At 46.1% G+C, this 23,862-nt stretch overlaps 1 protein-coding gene across 2 annotated transcripts in view; it reads left to right on the forward strand.

Annotated features, from left to right (window-relative positions):
- Window positions 1–23,862, forward strand: part of SPTBN1 (spectrin beta, non-erythrocytic 1) — a 235,250-nt gene that overhangs the window by 56,763 nt on the left and 154,625 nt on the right. For both annotated transcript variants that reach the window (XM_083604697.1, XM_083604698.1), the window contains exon 2: window positions 8,280–8,479. In XM_083604697.1, the coding sequence (XP_083460823.1) occupies window positions 8,332–8,479 (148 nt within the window). In that variant the 5' untranslated portion in view covers window positions 8,280–8,331. The remainder of the gene's footprint in view (window positions 1–8,279; window positions 8,480–23,862) is intronic.

Below are 23,862 nucleotides of genomic sequence, written 5' to 3' on the forward strand. Positions count from 1 at the left end.
GCTAACAAAATATAATAAAACCAACATAATAGCATGCCGATTTTTTTAAATAAATAAAAAACAAACCCTGATAACAAGCTTAATGAGCAGCTATGTTCATCAGAGTAGCAAAACGTGGGAAATGCATGAGCTCTTTCCAGAACAGGCTGCCCAGTTTTAGGGATTGCTAACAGTGTTGGAAGAAAAGTGCAGCTAGATCAGACCAGAGGTTGATCCTCTTCCAGCATCCTGCTTTCATTAGTGACCCGTCAGACAATTGTGGGCAAGGCATTGACTTAGAAGACACAGGCATTTAGATTATGGTTGCCAACACGGTGCTTCTGGGCACACGAGTCCCCACAGAGCCCTTCCCTGGTGCTGGGTATGCGATGCCAGTTTGCAAATGTGCCCAGATCCCCCAAAATGGTTGGCAATCCCTGCTTTAAAGATAGGTTTGCTGGGTGCTAAGGGAGTGAGAATGGCCTCCGTCACAGACCTGCATGTTGCGAAAGGGCATGCATTAATAATAATAATACAGTGGTACCTCTGATTATGTACTTAATTCATTCTTAACCTGAAGCTGTTCTTAACCTGAAGCACCACTTTAGCTAATGGGGCCTCCTGCTGCTGCCGCGCCGCCAGAGAACAATTTCTGTTCTCATCCTGAAGCAAAGTTCTTAACCCGAGGTACTATTTCTGGGTTAGTGGAGTCTGTAACCTGAAGCATATGTAACCTGAAGCGTCTGTAACCCGAGGTACCACTGTAATAATCATAATCATAATAATCATAATTTATTTATTATTTATACTCTGCCCATCTGGCTGGGTTTTCCCCAGCCACTCTGGGCGGCTTCCAACTGAATATTAAAAACAATACAGCATCAGGCATTAAAAACTTCCCTAAACAGGGCCGCCTTCAGTTGTCTTCTAAAAGTAAAATAGTTGTTTATTGCCTTGACATCTGCTGGGAGGGCATTCCACAGGGCAGACGCCATTACGAAGAAGGCCCTCTGCCTGGTTCCCTGTAACCTCACTTCTCGCAATGAGGGAACCGCCAGAAGGCCCTCAGCACTGGACCTGTGTCTGGGCAGAACGATGGGGGTGGAGACGCTCCTTCAGGTATACAGGACCGAGGCCGTTTAGGGCTTTAAAGATCAGCACCAACACTTTGAATTGTGCTCGGAAACGTACTTGTAGGACAGAACAGCAGCAACAACCAGGTCCTGTCTGCCCAGTGGCAAAGTGCAGTCGTAAGCAGATGTCAGACAATACGGCTGTTTCCTGCTTTCTGCTGACTCTGTGGCCGGTCAGAGCTGCTCAGCCCCTACAAAGCAGCTTGCTGAAATCATCAGGCTGGACAGTGAACAGAATGAAAAAGCAACTGAGCCATAGTCCTTCAGTTTGGGGTAATGGGATGCTGCCAAGGAGCTGTTGTTTCCCTTGACAACTTCCTGATCATGGCCTTTCCTATACCTGGAGAACGTCGAGGACAGTTCCCCATATTCAGGGGTGGCCTGGTCTGTGCACACACCAATGCAGAATGTGGCGCTGGGTGCAGAATTCAGCTTTTGACTTCCATGTTTAAAAAATCAAGTTTCTAGCCCCTGTGGTTTGGGATGCTTGGGAGTGTGCCGGGGAATGCCCAGTGAAATCTCAGGTGATGCTGCAAAGGGTATTCTTCAGCCAATAGACTTTCAATGCTTTCTATAGCTACTTGCCATTCCCAAGCAGAAGAGATCGTGCAGGTTAATGTTGAAGCTGTGACATAGCTCAGTTGGTAGAGTGTGAGACTCTTCATCTCAGGGTCACGGGTTCAAGCCCCACATTGGAAAAATATTCCTGCATTGCAGGGGGTTGGACTAGATGATCCTCGTAGTCCCTTCCAACTGTACAATTCTATGATTCTAAGTGCTGAGTGGCATAATAATAATAATAATAATAATAATAATAATATATTATTTATACCCGCGCATCTGGCTGGGTTTCCCCAGCTACTCTGGGCTGCTCCCAAAAAAATATTAAAAACATGAGAAAACATCAAACATTGAAAACTTCCCTAAACAGGGCTGCCTTCAGATGTTTTCTAAAAGTCAGATACAGTGGTACCTCTGGTTGCGGACATGATCTGTTCCGGGGTGCCATTCACACCCCGAAAAGTCTGCAATCAGAGCGGGGCTTCTGCGCATGTGTGAAGCGCAATAGAGCGCTTCTGCGCATGTGTGAACCGCGATAGAGCGCTTCTGCGCATGTGCGAACCACGCAGAACTCTTCTGTGTGAGCACACGTGGCGAAACCCAGGTTTGCCGCGTTCTTAACCCGAAAAACGCAACATGAAGCGTTCTCAAGAAGAGGTATGACTGTAGTTGTTTATTTCCTTGACATCTGTTGGGAGGGCACCACTACCGAGAAGGCCTAGTTCCCTGTAACCTCACATCTTGCAGTGAGGGAACTGCCAGAAGGCCCTCGGTGCTGGACCTCAGTGTTCGGGCAGAAAGATGGGGGTGGAGACGCTCCTTCAGGTATACTGGACCAAGGCCATTTAGGGCTTTAAAGGTCAGCACCAACACTTATAATTGTGCTCGGAAATGTACTGGGAGCCAATGTACGTCTTGAGGAGTTTCTTGTTTTCTTTTTAGCCACCGAGCACAGCCTGATATGAATTATCTGATTTAGTTTCCTTCAGGGTATCATCAGTGCATTCTTTGCCTTTGGCTCAGTTACTGGCTTTCTGCTTCGTGTTTGCCTGACTCCATGGTACGGATTCTGCCCTTCTCTAATAATGATTTTATTATGCCAGTCACAGCAGCCATGGATGCTCTCTTAGAAGTGCTCTCTTTTTTTGCGCATCAGGGAAAGCTCAGATTGCACAATAGACTTTGGTGATCTTGGGCCAAAAATGAGATGGATGGATGTAGCCTGTGGAATGGAGCAGGAAGAGGCGCCGAGCTCTCCTCCAATTTTGCTTTTAAATGGCTCCGGACAGAGAAAAATGAAACATTTCCCTGGGAACAATAAGTTTGGCCATCTGGATAGCTTTTTTTTTTAAAGAGGTATTTATTTTATTTTATTAAATGCACAATCTGCTCCACAGAAGAGTTCCTTCAAACAGTTTTCTCCTGGCATGCCTGTCAACAAGCTAGCTTTATGTCGTTGTTATTGCTGCTGCTGCTGTTATGAGACAAGGAGTGGGAAAAGTTGGTTTCGTTGTTAATTCAACCCCATGATAAGTTCTTAGGCAGTTCTGCATTTGCATATAATAAAATTGATTCATTTATGTGAATAGACAGTGGTTGGGGTGCTGCCCCAACTTCCTCAAACGTTAGACAAGAGATTATTTGAAGAGAGTTCAGAGTTAATGATTTTGTTTTGGCTCCAAGCCCTAAAAACAGAATGCCTGTTTATGGCAGGGTACTGAACTTGCAGAAAGGGCCTCTCCAGAAAGAGAGTCCCTTCCTTTAAATTCCTAGGAGTTTATCTCAGTGAAGACCTTACTTGGAAAATAAATACAACCCAGGTGGTTAAGAAAACCCAACAGAGACTCCATCTCCTCAGAGTATTGCGAAAGAACAGTGTCAATCAACATTTGATGATCTCCTTCTACCGGTCAACAATAGAAAATGTCCTTTCATACTGTATCACGGTGTGGTACGCTGGTTTGACGTCATCTGATAGGAAGTGCCTCCAGAGAATGGTGAATACAGCACAAGATATTACGGGCTGTCCCGTGAATCCGCTGGATGAAATATCGGAAGAACGTTGCCTCAGGAGAGTGAGGAAAATTCTCAGGGATGATTCACACCCTGGCCGGCACTTTCTTGATCTCCTGCCCTCGGGCAGAAGATATAGAAACATGATTAGTTGCACCAACAGGGTAAAGAACAGCTTCTATCCGTGGGCTGTTAGGCTGCTGAACGAAAAGATAACAACAGGGCAACTGACTTTCGTGTTTGGTGGGTGTGCGTCAGTAAACAAGGGGAATTAAGACTAAGAGAGCTGAGTGGGGTGCGCGCGTGTAATCTCACTGTATACAAGTAAATTTTATTGTGTATAGCTGATTATTTGAGCATGATGGTGAATATCATGGTGGTCATACATCATCTCATTGCCAAAAGTTTTGGGGCAGACATACTGCTTTGTTTCTTCTGATCAGTGATTGTTCTGTAACTTCCTGCTGAAATCCAGTAATTTTTCTTTTTTGAGCCCCACTTTTGTTCCACTGTAGTGCACAAGTGCCCCTCCAGAGGACAATAATGCAAAGAGCACTGGGGAAGCATCATACAAGGGAATGATATAAGTATTGCTGGTCCAATGTAAATCTACCACTAACCCACTATTGTTGCATCAATGTTGCAGAATATCAAAATGACTAGGAGAGGCCTTTTGCACTTTCCCCATTGATTTGGCGCCTCCTATGTAGGAATTGGACGCGGGTGGTGCTGTGGGTTAAACCACAGATCCTAGGACTTGCTGATCGGAAGGTCGGCGGTTCGAATCCCCACAACGGGGTGAGCTCCCATTGCTCAGTCCCTGCTCCTGCCAACCTAGCAGTTCGAAAGCACGTCAAAGTGCAAGTAGATAAATAGGTACCGCTCCAGCAGGAAGGTAAACGGCGTTTCCGTGTGCTGCTCTGGTTTGCCAGAAGCAGCTTAGTCATGCCGGCTCCCTCGGCCAATAAAGCGAGATGAGCGCCGCAACCCCAGAGTTGGCCACGACTGGACCTAATGGTCAGGGGTCCCTTTACCTTTTTAGGTAGGAATTACGTTTGATAAGAATTTGTTGAACTGAGATAACTAACCTGATTAATTCCAGCAAAAATGTATACGTTATTTGAATTGCACAATTAATGCCGCACTCATAAAGATGAATAATAGAATCATAGAACTGCATTGGAAGGGAACCCGGGGGTCATTCAGTCCAACCTCCTGCAATGCAGGAATCTCAACTAAAACATCCATGACAGATGCCCATCCAACTTCTGCTTTAAAACCTCCAAGGAAGGAGAGTCTACAACCTCACATGGGAGTCTGTCCCACTCCCGAACAGCTCTTACAGCCAGAAAGTTTTTCCTGATGTTTAGCCAGAATCTCATTTCTTGTACAGTGTTACCTCGGATTAAGAACTTAATTTGTTCTGGAGGTCCGTTCTTAACCTGAAACTGTTCTTAAACCTGAGGTACCACTTTAGCTAATGGGGCCTCCCGCTGCCGCTGTGCGATTTTTGTTCTCATCCTGAAGCAAAGTTCTTAACCTGAGGTACTATTTCTGGGTTAGCGGAGTCTGTAACCTGAAGCATCTGTAACATAGCTGTCAATGTTTTCCCTTATTCTGAATAAGATTCATCACAAGAAAAGGGAAAAGTTGACAGCTATGGTCTGTAACCTGAAGCATCTGTAACCCGAGGTACCACTGTATAGTGGTACCTCTGGTTATGAACGCTTCTGGTTATGAATGCTTCAGGTTACGAGCTCCGCTAACCCAGAAGTAGCTGCTCCTGGTTGCGAACTTTGCCCCAGGATGCAAACAGAAATTGCGCACAGCGGGAGGCCCCATTAGCAAAAGCGCACCTCAGGATAAGAACGGTTTCAGCTTAAGAACGGACCTCTGGAACGAATTAAGTTCGTAACCAGAGGTACCACTGTGTACTGAGTTGAATAGGATCCAAAAGGCAGCAGTCTGATTGGTCCTAGAACAATAGGATTCAGAATGCAGCAGTCTGGTCCTAGAACAATAGGATTCAGAATGCAGCAGTCTGATTGGTCCTAGAACAATAGGGTCCAGAATGCAGCAGTCTGATTGGTCCACAGGAGCTACCCAATCCAGCTCAGGGTGGAAGTGAATCTGCAACCTGATTGGCCTACAGGTGAATCCCAGAATTAGCCAATCATGTGGGGCCCATTGTGTAAATAATGTATATAAAGCAGACATTCTGGGGGAACTTCCATTCCTCCTCACCACTATGAGCTGAAAAATGAGCATGAAATCCACTCTCGACTCCAAGTATATTTCACACTGTAACTTGAATCTCTTGGTTTAAGAGCCCTACCCTCCAGGAGCAGGAGAAAACAAGCTTGCCCCAACTTCCACGTGACAGCCCTTTAGATATTTGAAGAAATTTAACTCTGGTTTCCAGTAAAAATTCAATTGACCATAACAATGATGATCACAATGCCTTGCCCAAATACCTCTATGCACGCAGAGGAAGTCCCGCTAAGTCAATCCGCTTTGCACAGCAGAGCAATAGGTTCATGAAATCACAGCGTTGCTCTAGCAACCTTCTTATCAGGTGGCTTAATCACACTTGCATAATCCTCTCGCATTGTGTCCCTTCTGTTTATCAGGCACATAATAACACAAAGCAGAGCGAAAGAGGACTGAAGCCGAAAGAACCTCTGAGGGGGAAAATATCAACCCACAAGTGTAAAATAAGGAACTATGTTTGGGGTTTTTAAAAAAGCTGTTTTAAGAGCAACGGGTTTTGTCCTGTGTCATCACTCAAATAGATTTCTAGGTCAGGTGGACTGGGAGGTCCTAGATATTATTGCAAATGTTATAATACAGTTTCAAGCACTGTTGTGACAACTTCTGTGCAATATCCTAACCACAAATAAACAAATGAGAGAGAGCCTCACAAAAACTCTCCAAAACTACTTCAAAGAAAATGATGTAGATACATATAACAACCCCCCTCCTATGGGACGCAATGAAGCAGTCGCCAGAGGAGCTTTCATAAAAGAGAAAGCATCCCTTTTAAAAAAAAAACCTCCTCAAAAATCAGCAAAATAAATAAAAGGGTTTATTTTGCAAATAAATGTAGGGAAAAATTAGAGGTAAAATGAGCTTTTATTCTATTATTATATGAAGAGCAAAGCAGATAGAAAAACAGAAAGGTTAAAATGTTTTTGCAAGAGATAAATATTGCTTTCTACAGTGATCAAGTCAACCTTCCCCAATCTGGTTGTTTCTGGATGTTTTAGACTACGACTCCCAGCAACCCTAGTTATGCCTGCTGGGAATGATGGGAGCTGTAGTTCAAAGCAACCAGACCCTGTCATGTTGGGGAAGGAAGGCTGCCTTAAGATGTCAACACAGATGTAGAATACCCCTCCCACCAAAATGCTGTCTCACCTGGGAGTATCTTAATTTGTTTCACAGCCCGCGGTCTGTGCAGAGGAATTAAACATGTTTTGCTATGGCTGGCTTGAAAATAGAAAACAATTTCAACTGTCAGTAGGTGGCATCAGTTAGCTAGAGGAAAAGTGAGGGGGGGGGGAAAGACTTTTAAGGCTTTTTGCATTGCCAGATTGTGAATAGCAACACACTCAGGGCAAATGTATGAAAATTCTGAGCCGAGGGGCCGGTTGCTAAAAGAGGGTGTCAGAATATAAGACAGAGGGGGGTTTCATCAATACTTTTTATTTTTCTGTTTATTAGCTGTTTTTTAGCCAAAGTGCTCAGAGGGTCTTACAGTACAGTAAAATAATAAAATCACAACGAGTTGAATCACAGCAGAGCAGCATAAAATGAAACAGCAACATAAAGCTATATCTGTAGACTAAGCAGAATTTTATGCACATCTTAGACGCAAGTCCCTCTAAGTTCAGTAGGCCTTACTCCCAGGTCAGTGAATCATAGACTTGTAGAGTTGGAAGGGACCACGAGGGTCATCCAGTCCAACCCCCTGCAATGCAGGAATCATTTGCTCAACATGGAGTTTGAACCCACAACCCTGAGATTAAGGGTCTCATGCTGTAGAGCTATCCCCGGATTGCAGCCTCAAATGGCCTAGAGAAATCAAATGGATGTTTATCTGTTGCTGGGAAGAGAACAAAGATGGTGCCAGGTAAACCTCACTGGGGTGGAGATTTGAGAGATGTGGTGCCACAGCAGAAAAGGCCCTGTCTTCAGATGACCAAGCCCTTTGCTTCAGAAGGCTGACACATGAATCTCAACATCCAGGCAGATTTGTGTCAGAATAGGCAGTCCTTTAACTGCTCTGGCCCCAAGCCCTCTCCAGATGTTATAGGTATACAGCCATCAACGACAGGCTTCCTCAACCTCGGCCCTCCAGATGTTTTTGGCCTACAACTCCCATGATCCCTAGCTAGCAGGACCAGTGGTCAGGGATGATGGGAATTGTAGTCTCAAAACATCTGGAGGGCCGAGGTTGAGGAAGCCTGATTAACGACGTCTACAACTTCGGCTGTGATCCTTTGCATACTTACCTAGGAAGAAATCTTTAAAAAGCAACAACTAAACACATCTCCCTCTCTCTCTTTTCTTTCTTTCGTTCTTCCTTCACAGGAGAGTTTTTTAAGGGGTAGCTGATGCAGAGGCTGGCTTAAGAAGATCCAAGATGACGACGACAGTAGCGACAGACTACGACAACATTGAAATCCAACAGCAATACAGCGATGTCAACAACCGCTGGGATGTTGAAGAGTGGGACAACGAGAACAGTTCTGCACGGCTGTTTGAGAGGTCTCGCATCAAAGCCTTAGCAGGTAGGACTTTCACCTTTTCTACCATTGGTGCAATTATTCATCTTGTGCTGTTTGTGTTCCTAGCACAAAGGTGGCCCAAATAATAGCTTGTGGTCTACCCTCTGAATCCAGCTACAACTTTCAGGAAACAGAGCTGATCTCCACTTAACAGGAGTGTTCAGCATAACCACACCTATTGCCTCTTAGTGAAACAAACACACAGTGGGTTGCTTCAAACCATGATTTACGATTGGCGACCAAATCAGGACTGGAGACCGTGGTTTGAAGGTGGTTTGCAAGCCATAGTTTGAGCACCTTATGGTTGGGTGTTAACATCCAAATGAACAAACTACATGTTAATATCTTTCAGCCATCCTTTAAAAAAAAAAAAAACACCTTTAAGGCAAGTTTCATGAATTTGACAGCTACTTTAGAAATGATATACTAATAATAACGGTGAACTCTCCTATTTCAAGAATGACACGGTACTGCACGGGTTATGCAGTGTTTGTAATTGTTCATAAACGATGGGGACAGGTACTCTGAAAGTTCAGTTCCAGAACTTTTAATGAGGGGCTGATGTCTCCAGAAAATGGATCAATGGCTGTGGTGCTTTGAATTTAGCTTCCCTATGGAGAACTATTTAGGAAGGTCTATAGTGGTTGATTGACTGCCATCATCTGTAGAGGAAGACCTCTTCTCAATTTCCATATTGCTTTGTCTAACTGTGAAGGGGGGGAGTCAGGATCATGCCCAGTGGTCCTATCTTCTCCCTACCTCCCAGGTTTTCAACAGAAAAACAGAAACGGGTTATTTCTTTGGGTTCCTGATAGTGTGGAAGAGCTTGTGTGTGTGTGTGTGTGTGTGTGTGTGTGTGTGTGTGTGAGAGAGAGAGAGAGAGAGAGAGAGAGAGATCAGCTGTAAGTGCATAGAATCCCTTTTACACCTTCTGCTGTGACCCTGCACCCCCTCCCCAAATTCACTGAGCTCTGCATATAAGCTGGTCTTCACCTTTTCCCAGCTGTCAGTTAGGCCCTGATCCACACAGGTGTTTTCATCAGGGCCGGCCCACCCATGAGGAAAGATGAGGCAAGCGCCTCAGACAGCAGGATCCACAGGGGCAGCAGTTGTCAAAATCAAGCTCTCTTCCCAATCCAAACCAAAATATCTGGGGCTTCTCTGGAAGATACGCAAGAAAGCAGCTGCATCAGCCATTAGGCAGGTAGGCCGAGCAGCCTAAACAAAGCCCCTTCACCTCAGGTCTCTTTGGAGCTTCCTCTGCCCTCACTGACATCCCCTTCAGGCTTCAGGGAGGGTCTCACCCTGAGCTACGAGGACTCTCCAGCTTTCTCCCACCATTTCTGGGTTCAAATTGATTTTTTTACTGATTTCTTGGCACCGCACTTATATGCAGTTGCAGGAGAGTCGATCACACATAAGTGTGTTGGGGGGCGATGACAACATTTGTACTAGCATTCTGTGCCAACTGCCAAACTTGATGAAAATCTCTGTGTAGCCCGCAGACCCCTGGGCACTTGTATCTTTTGAAGTCAACATTTATCACAGTGTCAGCAGCCCCTGTGTTTTGGTGCAAGCGCCCTTCTCAACTTCCGACCCTGGGTTGAAGCAATGTTTTGTCTAGTTCTTTTGCAGATGTGTGTCTAGAAAACTACTTAAGACGCATAAATCAGCTGCACGTTGTCAGAGTTTATAAACCCCTGTCTGCAAAGTCCAGTCGCTTTGTATCACGAGAGTTACGGTGCCAACAACATTCATTTCAGTGTCCCTACGGGAGCTAGAGGGCAACATAACTTTCCACCTTCGCGGCGTCATAATCTGTTATCTTGGCGGTGGTTACCCAGTTCTCAGACGGAATGGAAAAAAACCAAAGCCCAGAGCCTTGCACTTGTTCTGTGGCAGTCAAAAGCAGTTCTGAGGTTGTGTTCCTCAAAACCAGCAAACTTTTTCAGCAGGGGGCCAGTCCACTGTCCCTCAGACCTTGTGGGGGGCCGGACCATATTTTGGGGGGGAAATATGAATGAATTCCTACGCCCCACAAATAACACAGAGATGCATTTTAAATAAAAGGACACATTCTACTCATGTAAAAACACGCTGATTCCTGGACCATCCGTGGGCTGGATTTAGTAGGCGATTGGGCTGGATCCTGACCCCAGGCCTTAGTTTGCCTAAAGGTAAAGGTAAAGGGACCCCTGACCATTAGGTCCAGCCGTGGCCGACTCTGGCATTACGGTGCTCATCTCGCTTTATTGGCCAAGGGAACCGGCATACAGCTTCCGGGTCATGTGGCCATCATGACTAAGCCACTTCTGGCGAACCAGAGCAGCGCAAGGAAACGCCATTTACCTTCCTGCCAGAGCGGTACCTATTTATCTACTTGCACTTTGACGTGCTTTCAAACTGCTAGGTGGGCAGGAGCAGAGACCGAGCAACGGGAGCTCACCCCGTCGTGGGGATTCGAACCACCAACCTTCTGATCGGCAAGTCCTAGGCTCTGTGGTTTAACCCACAGCGCCACCCGCGTCCTTTTAGTTTGCCTACCCGTGCTCAAAACCATCACCGGGCAGATTCTGTTCCTGCCTGGAACATGCTACGTATGGCCCAAGTATTTTTGTACACAGAGGCACACATAAATCCATATACACAAAACGTATACATATGCGTGCACACGAATGTGCACGTGCATATCTTCCTTTATACATAAGGCTGTCATTCCATTGGAGGATCTGTGGTGCTGCATCACAGTCCTGGATGTGCATGAAGAGATTGGGGTTGGGAAGGTGACAAGCAAGCTTAGTAGTTTCATGGGGTGCAAAGGAGAAGGGCTAGGAGCTTAATGTGGGGGGAATGGCAGGGGAGTTGCTGAGCAGAACTAGCAGAGGCACAGTCCTGTGTGTGTATGTGAACACAAATACATATCTCTGGGTTTTTCGGGCGGGGGGGGAGGCGTGTCAGGAGGTTCTACACATGAGTAGGAATCCGGCAGAGACACATGCCTTACTGGCATGTTCTCTCCCTGCTGGTCGTTCGTTCGGGAGATACAAAAGCTTTCTCCAGCCCGAACATCACAGCGACTGATACCATGCACACTTCAGGATCAGCAGAGTATAGGCAGTCAGCGTTCTGACTCAGTAGCGCAGCTTTTTGGCTAAACTATGTTTATTTACATATATACACTCGGAGCATCGCAACTCACCTCCTTCCTCTTCAGCCGGCATCCCCAAACTTGGCCCTCCAGATGTTTTGGGACTACAGTTCCCATCATCCCTGACCACTGGTCCTGTTAGCTAGGGATGGTGGGAGTAGTATTCCCAAAACATCTGGAGGGCTGAGTTTGGGGGTGCCTGCTCTTCTGCATCAGACAGCAAAGAGAGAGAACAAAGGGACAAAAATCCTGCATCACGGAAGCACAGTAAGATAAGCACCCTGTGTCCGTCACTTCCCACACTGTGGAATGAAAACATGCACCGTCATGTGATATAAACAATCCCATGACTGCAACGTGGGAAAAGAATCTTAACTTGCATAGTCATTTCAATGCACTCTGCACGTGATTCCTCAAAATGCACGGTAGCATGCAGACATTCCTGACCTCTGAACCAAATGCCAAATGAGACATGCTGAAAGGCAGGACTACACCAACTCAGAAAGTGCTGGAGATCCCCTGGGTTCCTTGCAAAAAGAGGAATCATGGAATTGTAGAGTCGGAAGGGACCCCAACAGTCATCTAGTCCAACCCCCTGATATGCAGGAATTCTCAGATAAAGCATCCATGGCAGATGGTCCCCCAAGCTCTGCTTCAAAACCTCCACAACCTCCCAAGGGAGACTGCCGCTGTCAAAAAGCTCTTACTGTCAGAAAGTTCTTCCTGGTGTTTTGTTGGAATCTCCTTTCTTGTAACTTGAAGCCCTGGGTTCGAGTCCTACCCTGTGGAGCAGAAGAAAACAAGCTTGCTCCCTCTTCCATGGGACAGCCCTTGAGATATTTGGAGATGGCCATGTCGATAACATGACACCGAGTCAATAGCTGCAACCACTGTGAGCCAGTGTGGTGTAGTGGTTAAGAGTGGTAGACTCGTAATCTGGTGAACCGGGTTCGCTTCCCTGCTCCTCCACATGCAGCTGCTGGGTGACCTTGGGCTAGTCACACTTCTCTGAAGTCTCTCAGCCATACTCACCTCACAGAGTGTTTGTTGTTGTGGGAGAGGAAGGGAAAGGAGATTGTGAGCCGCTTTGAGAGTCCTTAGGGGAGTGATAAAGCGGGATATCAAATCCAAACTCTTCTTCTTCTTCATAAAAACTACACACATTCATTCTCTCTCTCTCTCTCTCTCTCTTGCACCCGCACCCACACCACCATTTGGCAAAGGGAAATAGACAACTCTTGTTGTTCTGATAGTCAGAGATGGGCTGGCTTAGAAGCAAGCTGCTGCCACAGGGAATCCACAGAGTGCAACAAGTACCCTCGTGCAGTGCAGCAAAATCCTAACCTAACCTAGCCTTTTTGTTGTTGTTCTGAGGGTGGGATGGGGATTTGCAAACTCCACCTCTGTGATTGACAGGCACTATAGAGTGGCTAGGCCAAACTACCATCGAGCTTAGAAATGCACATGAATAAGCAGTAGATAAAAGGTAAAGGGACCCCTGACCATTAGGTCCAGTTGTGACCGACTCTGGGGTTGTAGCGCTCATCTCACTTTATTGGCCGAGGGAGCTTCCGGGTCATGTGGCCAGCATGACTAAGCCGCTTCTGGCGAACCAGAGCAGCGCACGGAAACGCTCCTGTCTCTTGGATTAGTCTCTTGGATTAGTCTCCATCTCCACTTCCTGACAGCACAAATCCAGGCTTAGGAAGAAGACTGGTGTAGCCTGGACTAGCCTGGACACAAACAATTCAAGCAATCACCCAAGGGAGCAATATTTTGGGGTGTACCCCTGGGGAAAAAAACATTGGGATACAATATATGAGCATATAAGTACAGTGGTACCTCGGGTTACATACGCTTCAATTTACATACACTTCAGGTTACAGACTCCGCTAACCCAGAAATAGTGCTTCAGGTTAAGAACTTTGCTTCAGGAGGAGAACAGAAATTGTGCTCCGGCAGCGAGGCAGCAGCAGGCGGCCCCATTAGCTAAAGTGGTGCTTCAGGTTAAGAACAGTTTCAGGTTAAGAATGGACCTCCGGAACGAATTAAGTACTTAGCTCGAGGTACCACTGTAGTTGGCTTCCTATGGATTTGAGAAGGGCATTTCTGTCTAGGCTCCTTAGGCGCAGCACCGAACTTGCCCAGATGACCTAGATAGATTTTGATAAATTTCGCGGGAGGTTTTATTGGCAGTGTGGCCCCAGGAGCTTATGATCTGGGTTTTTGTTTTAATCCAACTGGGAATGGTAGTGATTTTTGTTCCAACGATGTTAGCAGGAAACCCATCAGGAAGGCTCCTCTGTATTTGGGTGCTGCTTCACACCCCAGGTGAGGGATGAATAATACACACGAAACAATCACTTAAGGGACATCTAATACAATGTGGGCAACTCAATTATTTAGCTTGTCTAAAAGAGGCACTCGTTTCAGTGCTTTGAGAAGCCTGCTGTAGATTTGATACAGCGCTAAATTTAGGTCTTCTCTATCCGGCTTTCTCCCCAGAATGTATTTATTTGGGAATGGGGAGGGCATGAACTGCTAGGGATTTGCGAGGTTGCGGGGAGAGAGAGAGAGAGAGAGAGAGTTTGATTCAGTTTACTTTCCAAAGTAATATGTGAACTAAAACACAGCCATCCTTCTCCATACATTTCTCTGTAACGTGTACAAAAATGCATATGCTGGGGTAAGGTGTGCATATCAGTGTGTTTATTAATGGAAGTAACACCAAAAAAAATGTGTTATATTGGGGGGGAAACAATTTGAAAAACGTGTGCATTAGGCAAAGTTGCATTACAATTTGTAAAATTTGGGAAAAATTAACACAAAAAGGTTACCTCTTCGTTTTACCAAATGTATTTCTGGTGTGGTGTTACAGAGGGTCTCAGGCAGAGGTCTGTGCTAGCCCTGCAATCTGGGTTACTTGAACATGCATTTCCGAGCTTCTACAAACAGAAGTCTTCTGCCGAGCTATAATGCCTCCCACATTGTTTGTGGTATGTTCTGGGTTATGCTTCCCCCTCCCATCTCACCACACACACACACACACACAATTGTAAGTGCAGTGAAACCATCTGCAAGATTTGATTCAGAAGGGCTAGCAGCAGTGGAGGCAACCGAGGACCAGGTCCATGGAGGATGTCTGAAGGTTCTGTCAATTAGTAGGAGGAAACGTAGAACCCAAAGCACCTGGTTCACAGGTTACTCCTCAGTATATTTAGTCAATAGGGACATGGGTGGTGCTGAGTCTCTTGGGCTTGCTGATCGGAAGGTCGGCGGTTCGAATCCCCACGACGGGGTGAGCTCCCGTTGCTCTGTCCCAGCACCTGCCAACCTAACAGTTCAAAAGCACACTAGTGCAAGTAGATAAATAGGTACCGCTCCAGCGGGAAGGTAAACGGCATTTCCATGCGCTCTGGCACTCGTCACGGTCCTCCGTGCACCAGTAGCGGTTTAGTCATGCTGGCCTCATGACCCGGAAAGCTGTCTGCGGACAAATGCCGGCTCCCTCGGCCTGAAAGCGAGATGAGCGCCGCAACCCCATAGCCGCCATAAAGGTCCAGGGGTCCTTTACCTTTACCTTTTTATATTTAGTCAGCTGGAAGCCTCAGGGTTGCTCAAACATCTATGGCCTCTTCCTCTCCCAGGAGATGCTGCACATACAGATATTTTGATCAGGGTTACAGCTAATACCCTAGAGATGTCTGAGGCTGCTTTTAGCTCTTGACATAATCTGGCGGTATTATTATTATTATTATTATTATTATTATTATTATTATTATTATATTTTGTATACCGCCCTATACCCGTAGATCTCAAGGTGGTTCACCTATTAATGGCAAATGCCATTAATATGATAGCAAGTCTAATTAACAAACAATATTAAAACCCCAATATTAAAAACCCAATGAGCTGTCTTTACATCTTCAGGTGTAGCACAGTGCACAAATACCCACCCTGCAGAGCCAGTCCAGGAGGATATAATAGACAATGATATCAAAAGCCACAGAGAGGTTGAGAAGGCGATGGTGATAATATACTATGCAGTGTCAGCTGCTTGGGGATCAGATGCAGAGAAGGGCAAGAATCTTGAACCTTTAATGGCTGGGCATGGAGGAGGGGAAATCTCTTACTCTAGCCAGTCCTGTTTGGGGGTAAAGAAGGAGTATTCAGTGACGAGGAGGGAGCCCTATGCCACCTCTGCTTTCTGTTGAAGGAGTTTGTTCTTGAGACTTGTGCTAAGCACACACTCTTTGTGTATGTGGCAATTAAAGAACAAGGTGCCGCCATCTTGCGCCAAACACAGCACTTTGGGTTTTAACTTGACAGTGCCTTAGTGTGCATCTGCTTCGGGTTACGCATGCACAGCAAGTTTCTGCATACAGTGGTACCTCGGGTTAAGTACTTAATTCGTTCCGGAGGTCCGTACTTAACCTGAAACTATTCTTAACCTGAAGCACCACTTTAACTAATGGGGCCTCCTGCTGCTGCCGCGCCGCCAGAGCACGATTTCTGTTCTCAACCTGAAGCAAAGTTCTTAACCTGAAGCACTATTTCTGGTTGAGCGGAGTCTGTAACCTGAAGCGTATGTAACCTGAGGTACCACTGTACTTCTTTCTCAACAAATTCCAGATTACCTCACATAACTCTGGTAAGCCTTCCAAATTTCTGGCTTTTACATGAAACTTTCCACCAGTAGGCCCACAGGAGTTCGAACAAACTGGCCAGGCCAGATCCTCCCCCCTTGCTTCCCCACACCCACACTCCCCTTGTCACTTGGCAGTCCCATATCATACGTACCTTCCAACATTTGACAGAGGAGAACAGGCACATTTTACTGGACGAGGAATCGGCCTGAACTGAAGCATAGGCTCAATCTGTCTCCTGCCAGTAGCCTATTCATTTGGCAGTGGGCTTGCAGTAAGGGGGTGGAAAAGGGTGTTCTCCATTTGGCTAGCAAAATGCAGCTGTGTCCGTTGCCACTGAACAGGTAGGCCAGAGTTAACAGAGGTACAAGAGATGTGAGCAACCTTACCTCCAGCAAGGTTTGGGAGTGGACAAGTGCGATCGCCCAGTGCTTTTTTCCTGGGGTGACGCAGGGGTATACATACCCCTAAATATTTTTTAAATCTAGATTTGGCCTCATTGAGGGGCAGTATTTCAATATGTGCAGGGAAACAAGAGTACCCCTCAACATTTTTTAAAGGAAAAAAAGCACTGGGGGTCACCAACAAAATGGCGGTCTTCATGATTTTTCCTCATTCGTGTCCTCTTCATGATACCCCTGGGAGGGAGGTTAGGCTAAGAGAGAGATACTAGTTGTGCAGAGGTAAACCAGCAATCTTCATGCTTGAATGAAGATTGCAAGCTGGGTTTTCCTGCTCCAGAGTCTGACGCTCTAATCTAGGGATGGGGAACCTGTGGCCCTCCATATGTTGCTGTACTGCAGCTCTGACCATTGGGAACACTGACTGGAGCTGGAGCCAAACAAAATTTGGAGGTCCAGGTTCCCCACCCAGCTCTGGCTATGCACCAGTCTGACTCTACTTTTATTTTTTTAATCCTTAATGGCTGGTGTTAGAAGGAACACAGAAAGGGACATTATATTTGTTCCCTTGTACACACGTTCCAGCTCACTCAGGCTGCATAGCCTGATTTTGCATGGTGGCGCTGTGGGTTAAACCACAGAGCCTAGGACTTGCCGATCAGAAGGTCGGCGGTTTGAATCCCAGCGACGGGATGAGCTCCTATTCCTTGGTCCCTGCTCCTGCCAACCTAGCAGTTCGAAAGCAAGTCAAAGTGCAAGTAGATAAATAGGTACTGCTCTGGCGGGAAGGTAAACGGTGCTTCCGTGCGCTGCTCTGGTTTCGCCAGAAGCGGCTTAGTCATACTGGCCACATGACCCGGAAGCTGTACGCCGGCTCTCTCAGCCAATAAAGCAAGATGAGTGCCGCAACCCCAGAGTCGGTCACGACTGGACCTAATGGTCAGGGGTCCATTTACCTTTTTAATGTGCATAAAATGGGTTTATAGTTTGTGTATGAAAAAAACCCAATGGATCGGTGGGTGAGAAAGGAGATAATCAGGCATGGCGAACTGCTTGGGTTTGATAAATGACACTAGGAGAGTAGACTTTTGAGCTCAATAATGGATGTTGTGAGTGGAACGGAGCACAAGCATGCAGCTGGCGGACAACTCTGGAAATTCAGAGGAGTGTGGCTGTTTTATTCCTCAGCTTCCAGAAATCCATTGGGAACTGAGAAAATGCACTTGGAAAAAAAATGAATCCAGGAGAATCTGGGAGATGCTGCCAACGATGAAATAAAATAAAATACGAAGATGGATATTTCCATTGTATTTGTTAACCTCTGTTATGATCTGAGAAGTAGACATTGCTCTGCTCCTTCCGAGCTGTGGCAAGAACTTGCTGCAGGCCGGGGCCTTCAAGCAAACAAAGGAATGAACTTCATGCTTCTGTGATTTCAGCAGGGGACACAGTGAGCTGTCAGGCATGGTCATGTGGTCAGTGGGAGAAGCAGAGAACAGCTGAGAAACTGGAAAGCGTTTAAATGCCACCCCCATTGGTTGAAACCTGTGGCCGTCCAGATTTTGCTGAACGCTCACTGCCAACATGGCTCAATGGTCAGGGATGATGGGAGTTGTGGTTCAGCGTCAAAAGGAAAACAGCAGGTTAGCCACAACCTGATTTACCCCACACACTGGCATAACCTAGCCTTGTGAAGAAGTTGACTGGCAATTTTGTGTTGCGCAGGAAGGTTTGAGAAGTGCGGTCTGCCGAGTCACTGTCCATAGCTGTCAAGCGTCCCTTATTTGGGGGGCCAGTCCCTTATCCCAGCGCCATGTCCCGCTGCTGTCCCTTAAATAAGCTACTGAAGGTAATGGGGCCCTTTCTGTGTCCAGCTGTCCTTTGTCAACAACAACGTGTTGCTGTTTTTTGTGTTGAATATATGCTATATGGTAATTTATGGACCTAATAGGTATCTGAAGCCATTTGCATGCAACAAAATATGTATTTTATCAAAGTAATTGTTGATCCCTTATTTTGGCTGCTGATCCCTTATTTTCGAGGCTGCCGATCCCTTATTTTCAAATCTGTAAGTTGACAGCTATGCCACTGTCCCTCCAGTTACTCAGCCTTGGTGACTAGGAAATTTGGGAGCTGAAGTATCTTCATGGTTGGGGCAACTGCTGCATGGAATTTGCACACACAGTGTGTGTCTTTGGATCCTTCCAGCAAAAATAGCAACCGTCTGGAAAAGCGCAACTGACACAGGGTTTTTTTTAATGGGGAAAGCAGGTCTAGCCAAGTAGTTTGATCTGGACAGACAACTTTAAAAATATATATAAGTTTGCCGTTTTGGAGGAACCAAACTGCAAAAAAGAGGCTGTGCAAAGTAGGCACAGCAGCAAACATTAGATACTTTGGGATGAAATGTTCTCCGGCTCTGATTTTAAAAAGGGGTTCCCCTCCCCCTACCGTTACTTTGCTGTTGCCGATCACATTTTACAAGAGCTGCTGACAGATGTCAGTCATAACTGAAGTGCCCGTGTGCCGAGTGCGTTTCGAGAAGGGAATGTTCTGCCATCTTTGTTTGCGAGTGTTCGCCTTGCAAAGCTTCTGCTTTTATTGAGCAAGATTGTTCTATGAATCCCTCTCCGCCCCTGCCCCCCCCCCCCGCCAGCAGCCTGTACGTTGCTTAGAAACTGTACCAAAGGATTGTAATTGCTAGCTGAGCCTGTTCCAAAATAAAATTAGGAGAGTGTCTTTTGGTTAATTCCAAACCCGCTTTAGCAAGAAGATTAACTGATGCAGCATTAATGGCTAGGAAACTGAGCTGTGAATCAGGGGCTTAATCCTGCCATTGCCATGATGAACCTACTAGGAGGCCCCTTAAGTAATCCATTCTCTCTCTCTCTCTTAGCCCTTATCTATAACAGCAGGACAATGAAAGAGCTAGGCTACATGCCATGCATTTAAAATACTATGATGGCACTTTAAGCAGCCATGGCTTTCCCACTCCAAATAATCCCGGGAACTGTAGTTTGCTAAGGGCGCTGAGAATTGTCAGGAGACTGCCGTTCCCTTCTCAGAGCTACGATTCCCCTGAGAAGATTTATAGATTTGCTAAGCCACTCTGAAAATTATACCTCTGTGAGTTCTCCCTTGTTTTCCTCCATCCTCGCCTTGCCCACCAGGCACCTGAAGAGAATCATCTTTTTGTTAAATCACAGTGTCCATCGCAGTGTGATCAGGAAACCTAAATCCTTGTTTGCAATTCCAGTTTGTAAAAGGTAAAGGGACCCCTGACCGTTAGGTCCAGTCGTGACCGACTCTGGGGTTGCGGCGCTCATCTCGCTTTGCTGGCCGAGGGAGCCAGCGTACAGCTTCCGGATCATGTGGCCAGCATGACTAAGCCACTTCTGGTGAACCAGAGCAGCGCACGGAAACGCCGTTTACCTTCCCGCTGGAGCAGTACCTATTTATCTACTTGCACTTTGACATGCTTTCGAACTGCTAGGTTGGCAGGAGCAGGGACCAAGCAACGGGAGCTCACCCCGTCGTGGGGATTCGAACCGCCAACCTTCTGATCAGCAAGTCCTAGGCTCTGTGGTTTAACCCACAGCGCCACCTGCGTGCCAGTTTGTAGGGAGCCATTAAACCACAGTTTTGCAGTTGGGATGTCACGGGGAACTGCTTGACAAACAGGAAATCTGCCTACAGATGGGAAGGGAGAGCTTGTTCCCACTCCTAACAAACCATACTTTTTTGGACTACGTGTGTTCCTCAAGAATGAATTGGGCTTTATTTTTCCCCTTGTCCCTCAGCTTACTACCACAATAGCAACTTAATTTATACGGTCACAGGCTTCGTTAAGCCTCAGCTTGCCAGAAAAAAGCACATGGCACAGCCTCAATATTAATTGTTCATCACTATCCTGTCTCCTTTGCTCAAAGTTCAGTGGGTAACTTCACCTCTTCATAACAACAGAGCTGGAAAAATGTTTCAGATTCCTAACTAACATCATATCTTTTAAGAGCTTGGAATCCTGCTCCCGTGTGCCAATGATATATAGAAGTGTGGAACAATATCGAAATACTTTAGTGCCTGGCTAGCCAAAGAGCCTGGGATTTATCCAGCCTTTCGGCCTAGAAAACGTGTGGACCGCATCTAAACAGGCGTCTAGCACTCTTGTACTAAGAGGCATTTCCCAAACCACAAATATATATTTAAAAGGAAAAAAATACCACGTAGGAGGATTGGAGTGTTTTAGGAAATGTACATTTCATTCGTTTTGGCACTCAGAATAAGTTTGGAAGGGAGGGCTTTACATTTGGGGATTGAAAACATTTGGACAAATTAGTTTATCCTTTCTTTAATCGGTCCCTTTCCTCCAATATTTCAAGCAGCATTGAGTATCATGTCGTTGCACACCTATGATGTAACTTCCATCCTGCGTTTCGCTGCTTGCTTTATCATGTCTCCTAAACAGCCTCTTGGATTTTTGGAGTCCAGCAGAGTGCTAGAAGAAGAAGAAGAAGAAGAAGAAGAAGAAGAAGAAGAAGAAGAAGAAGAAGAAGAGTTTGGATTTGATATCCCGCCTTTCACTCCCCTTAAGGAGTCTCAAAGCGGCTAACATTCTCCCTTCCCTTCCTCCCCCACAACAAACACTCTGTGAGGTGAGTGAGGCTGAGAGACTTCAGAGAAGTGGGACCAGCCCAAGGTCACCCAGCAGCTGCTTGTGGAGGAGCGGAGACGTGAACCCGGTTCACCAGATTACGAGTCCACCGCTCTGAACCACTACACCACACTGGCTCTCTCTAAGCCCAGGACAACAACGTAGGGTTTGAAGACAAGGCCCTTGGAACCTTTGTCCCAAAAGCGCCTAGGGATTTTGACTAGGGGGCTTTTTACAGGATGGCCCAGGGGGCCCAACCCCCTAAGTCTTTTGCGAGCATGCCCCAAATCTCCTTTGGGGAAGGGCTCAGTGGTAGAGCATCTGGTCCTAGCATCTTCAGGTAGGAGAGAACCCCCCTCTGAAATCTTGGAGAGAGACCGTCTATCACTGTAGACAATACTGAGCTAGTAGGACCAATGGTCTGAGTTAGAATAATAAAATCAAATAATTGTAGTAGTAGTAGTAGTAGTAGTAGTAGTAGTAGTAATAATAATAATAATAATAATAATAATAATAATAATAATAATTTTTATTTATACCCCGCCCTCCCCAGCCAAGGCCGGGCTCAGGGCAGCTAACAAGCAATAATAAAAACAAGTTGAATGAATACTACTTAAAAACAAGATTAAAATACAACGTTAAAATATTGAAACATTAAGGAAAAAGGAAAAAGAAAGAGGGGGAGGGAATCAAATTGGCTCCAAGCCAAAGGCCAGGCGGAACAACTCTGTCTTACAGGCCCTGCAGAAAGAAATCAGATCCTGCAGGGCCCTGGTCTCATGAGGCAGAGAGTTCCACCAGGCCAGACCCAGTGCTGAAAAGGCCCTGGCTCTGGTTGAAGCCAATCTAACTTCCTTAGGGCCCGGGACCACAAGGGTGTTGCTATTTATGAGGCTCTCCGTGGGGCATACCGGGAGAGGTGGTCCCGTAGGTACGAGGGTCCTAGGCCGTGAAGGGCTTTAAAGGTCAAAAGCAGCACCTTAAATCTGACCCTGTACTCCACCGGGAGCCAGTGCAGCTTGAAAAGCACAGGGTCAATATGCTCCCATGGCAGAGACCCCGTGAGGAGCCTTGCTGCAGCATTCTGTACCCGCTGGAGTTTCTGGGACAGCTTCAAGGGCAGCCCCGCATAGAGCGAATTACAGTAGTCAAGCCAGGAGGTGACCGTCGCATGGATCACTGTGGCCAGGTCGGGGCGGGAAAGGTAAGGTGGAAGGGACCCCGAGGGTCATCTAGTCCAACCCCCTGCAATGCAGGAATCTCAGCTAAATCATCCATGACTGGTGGCCATCCAACTTCTGCTTAGAAACCTCCAAGGAAGAAGATTCCACCATCTTTGAGCGTATAAGACAGCTTCCTCACGCATCCTTTGCTTGCTTCTTGTGTATTTCTTTTAAATTTTACTTTTCACATAGGTTGGTTTTCCCTCCAAAAGTTGGCCTCTATTTCCAGCTATACCTACAAATTAGCACATGTGCAAATTTAAATAACAATTTATGGTGTAGGCCTTTGCCCAAAACATTTTAAGGACCTATCGATGTCTCTGACTGAGCCTTCCACAGAAGCTAGATGCATGTTTTCAACTATTTCTCCACAACCTTCAGGCTCACTGTTTTGTAAATATCCAGCCACAAGGAATTTCTGTGTGAAAGTTGGAGAATGTGGCTGGGAATCCTGAGAATGGCAGTTTTTCGTTTTTTATCTATAAAAAAATAAGTTGCTAGGCCACGTTGCTATTATAGAACTGCCTTTCAAAGTATGAAGGCAAAGCTTTCGGTCATGTCCAACACCTGGAAATATTTTAGAAGTCCGGATTTGTTTTTATTTTACTCCCAAAATCTATCTCCAAGTCCATTTAATGAGAATTTTTCTAAAGGGCTGAGCCACATTTTTTACATTTAAGAACAAACATTGTATAATTAAACGACAATAGCTTTGGGCCAACAACAGTGAACACCCCCACAAATTGTACTTTGGGTTTCTCTAAATCCATCAAATTGTTTTGCAGATGATGTTAATCCCATGCCAAGGAGATTGACCGGGTTCCTGCAGCCCTCAGACTTAACGATATACTTTTTTAGTGTCACCCTGAAGACTAGAGAAATTATCCATTCCAGACTTGTGAGTCAAATACCTCAGGGCCCATAAGATCTCTTCAAATTGCTTAATTATCCCTAAGCACTCCTTGACAACGCTGGCACACAACTGGAGCCTTATATTATGGGAGTGGTGTGGTTGCTGCTTTCTGTGGTTCCATCAAGGGTTGCTCTGTTACTGCTTGAATGTGGAAACCAAGCTTGGGGGGGGGCAAGATCACATTGGAAGAGCTCCTCACTTGCTAGATGCTGGATTATGGCCAAGGAGAGAGGCTGTGTGCACATTCAAAGCACATTATTTCCCTTCAAGAATTCTAGACACTGTCTTCTTCTTCTTTGGCGATCACGCACAGCCGAGTAAGATTGTCTTCCATAAGCACGGTCTTAACAGTGGGTCCATAAGTAACTGTGGAGGCCAATTCTGGATCCACACATCCTTCCTTA

Source organism: Podarcis filfolensis (assembly GCF_964270895.1).
Source record: "Podarcis filfolensis genome assembly, chromosome: 3".
In the NCBI taxonomy this organism is placed as follows: Eukaryota; Metazoa; Chordata; class Lepidosauria; order Squamata; family Lacertidae; genus Podarcis; species Podarcis filfolensis.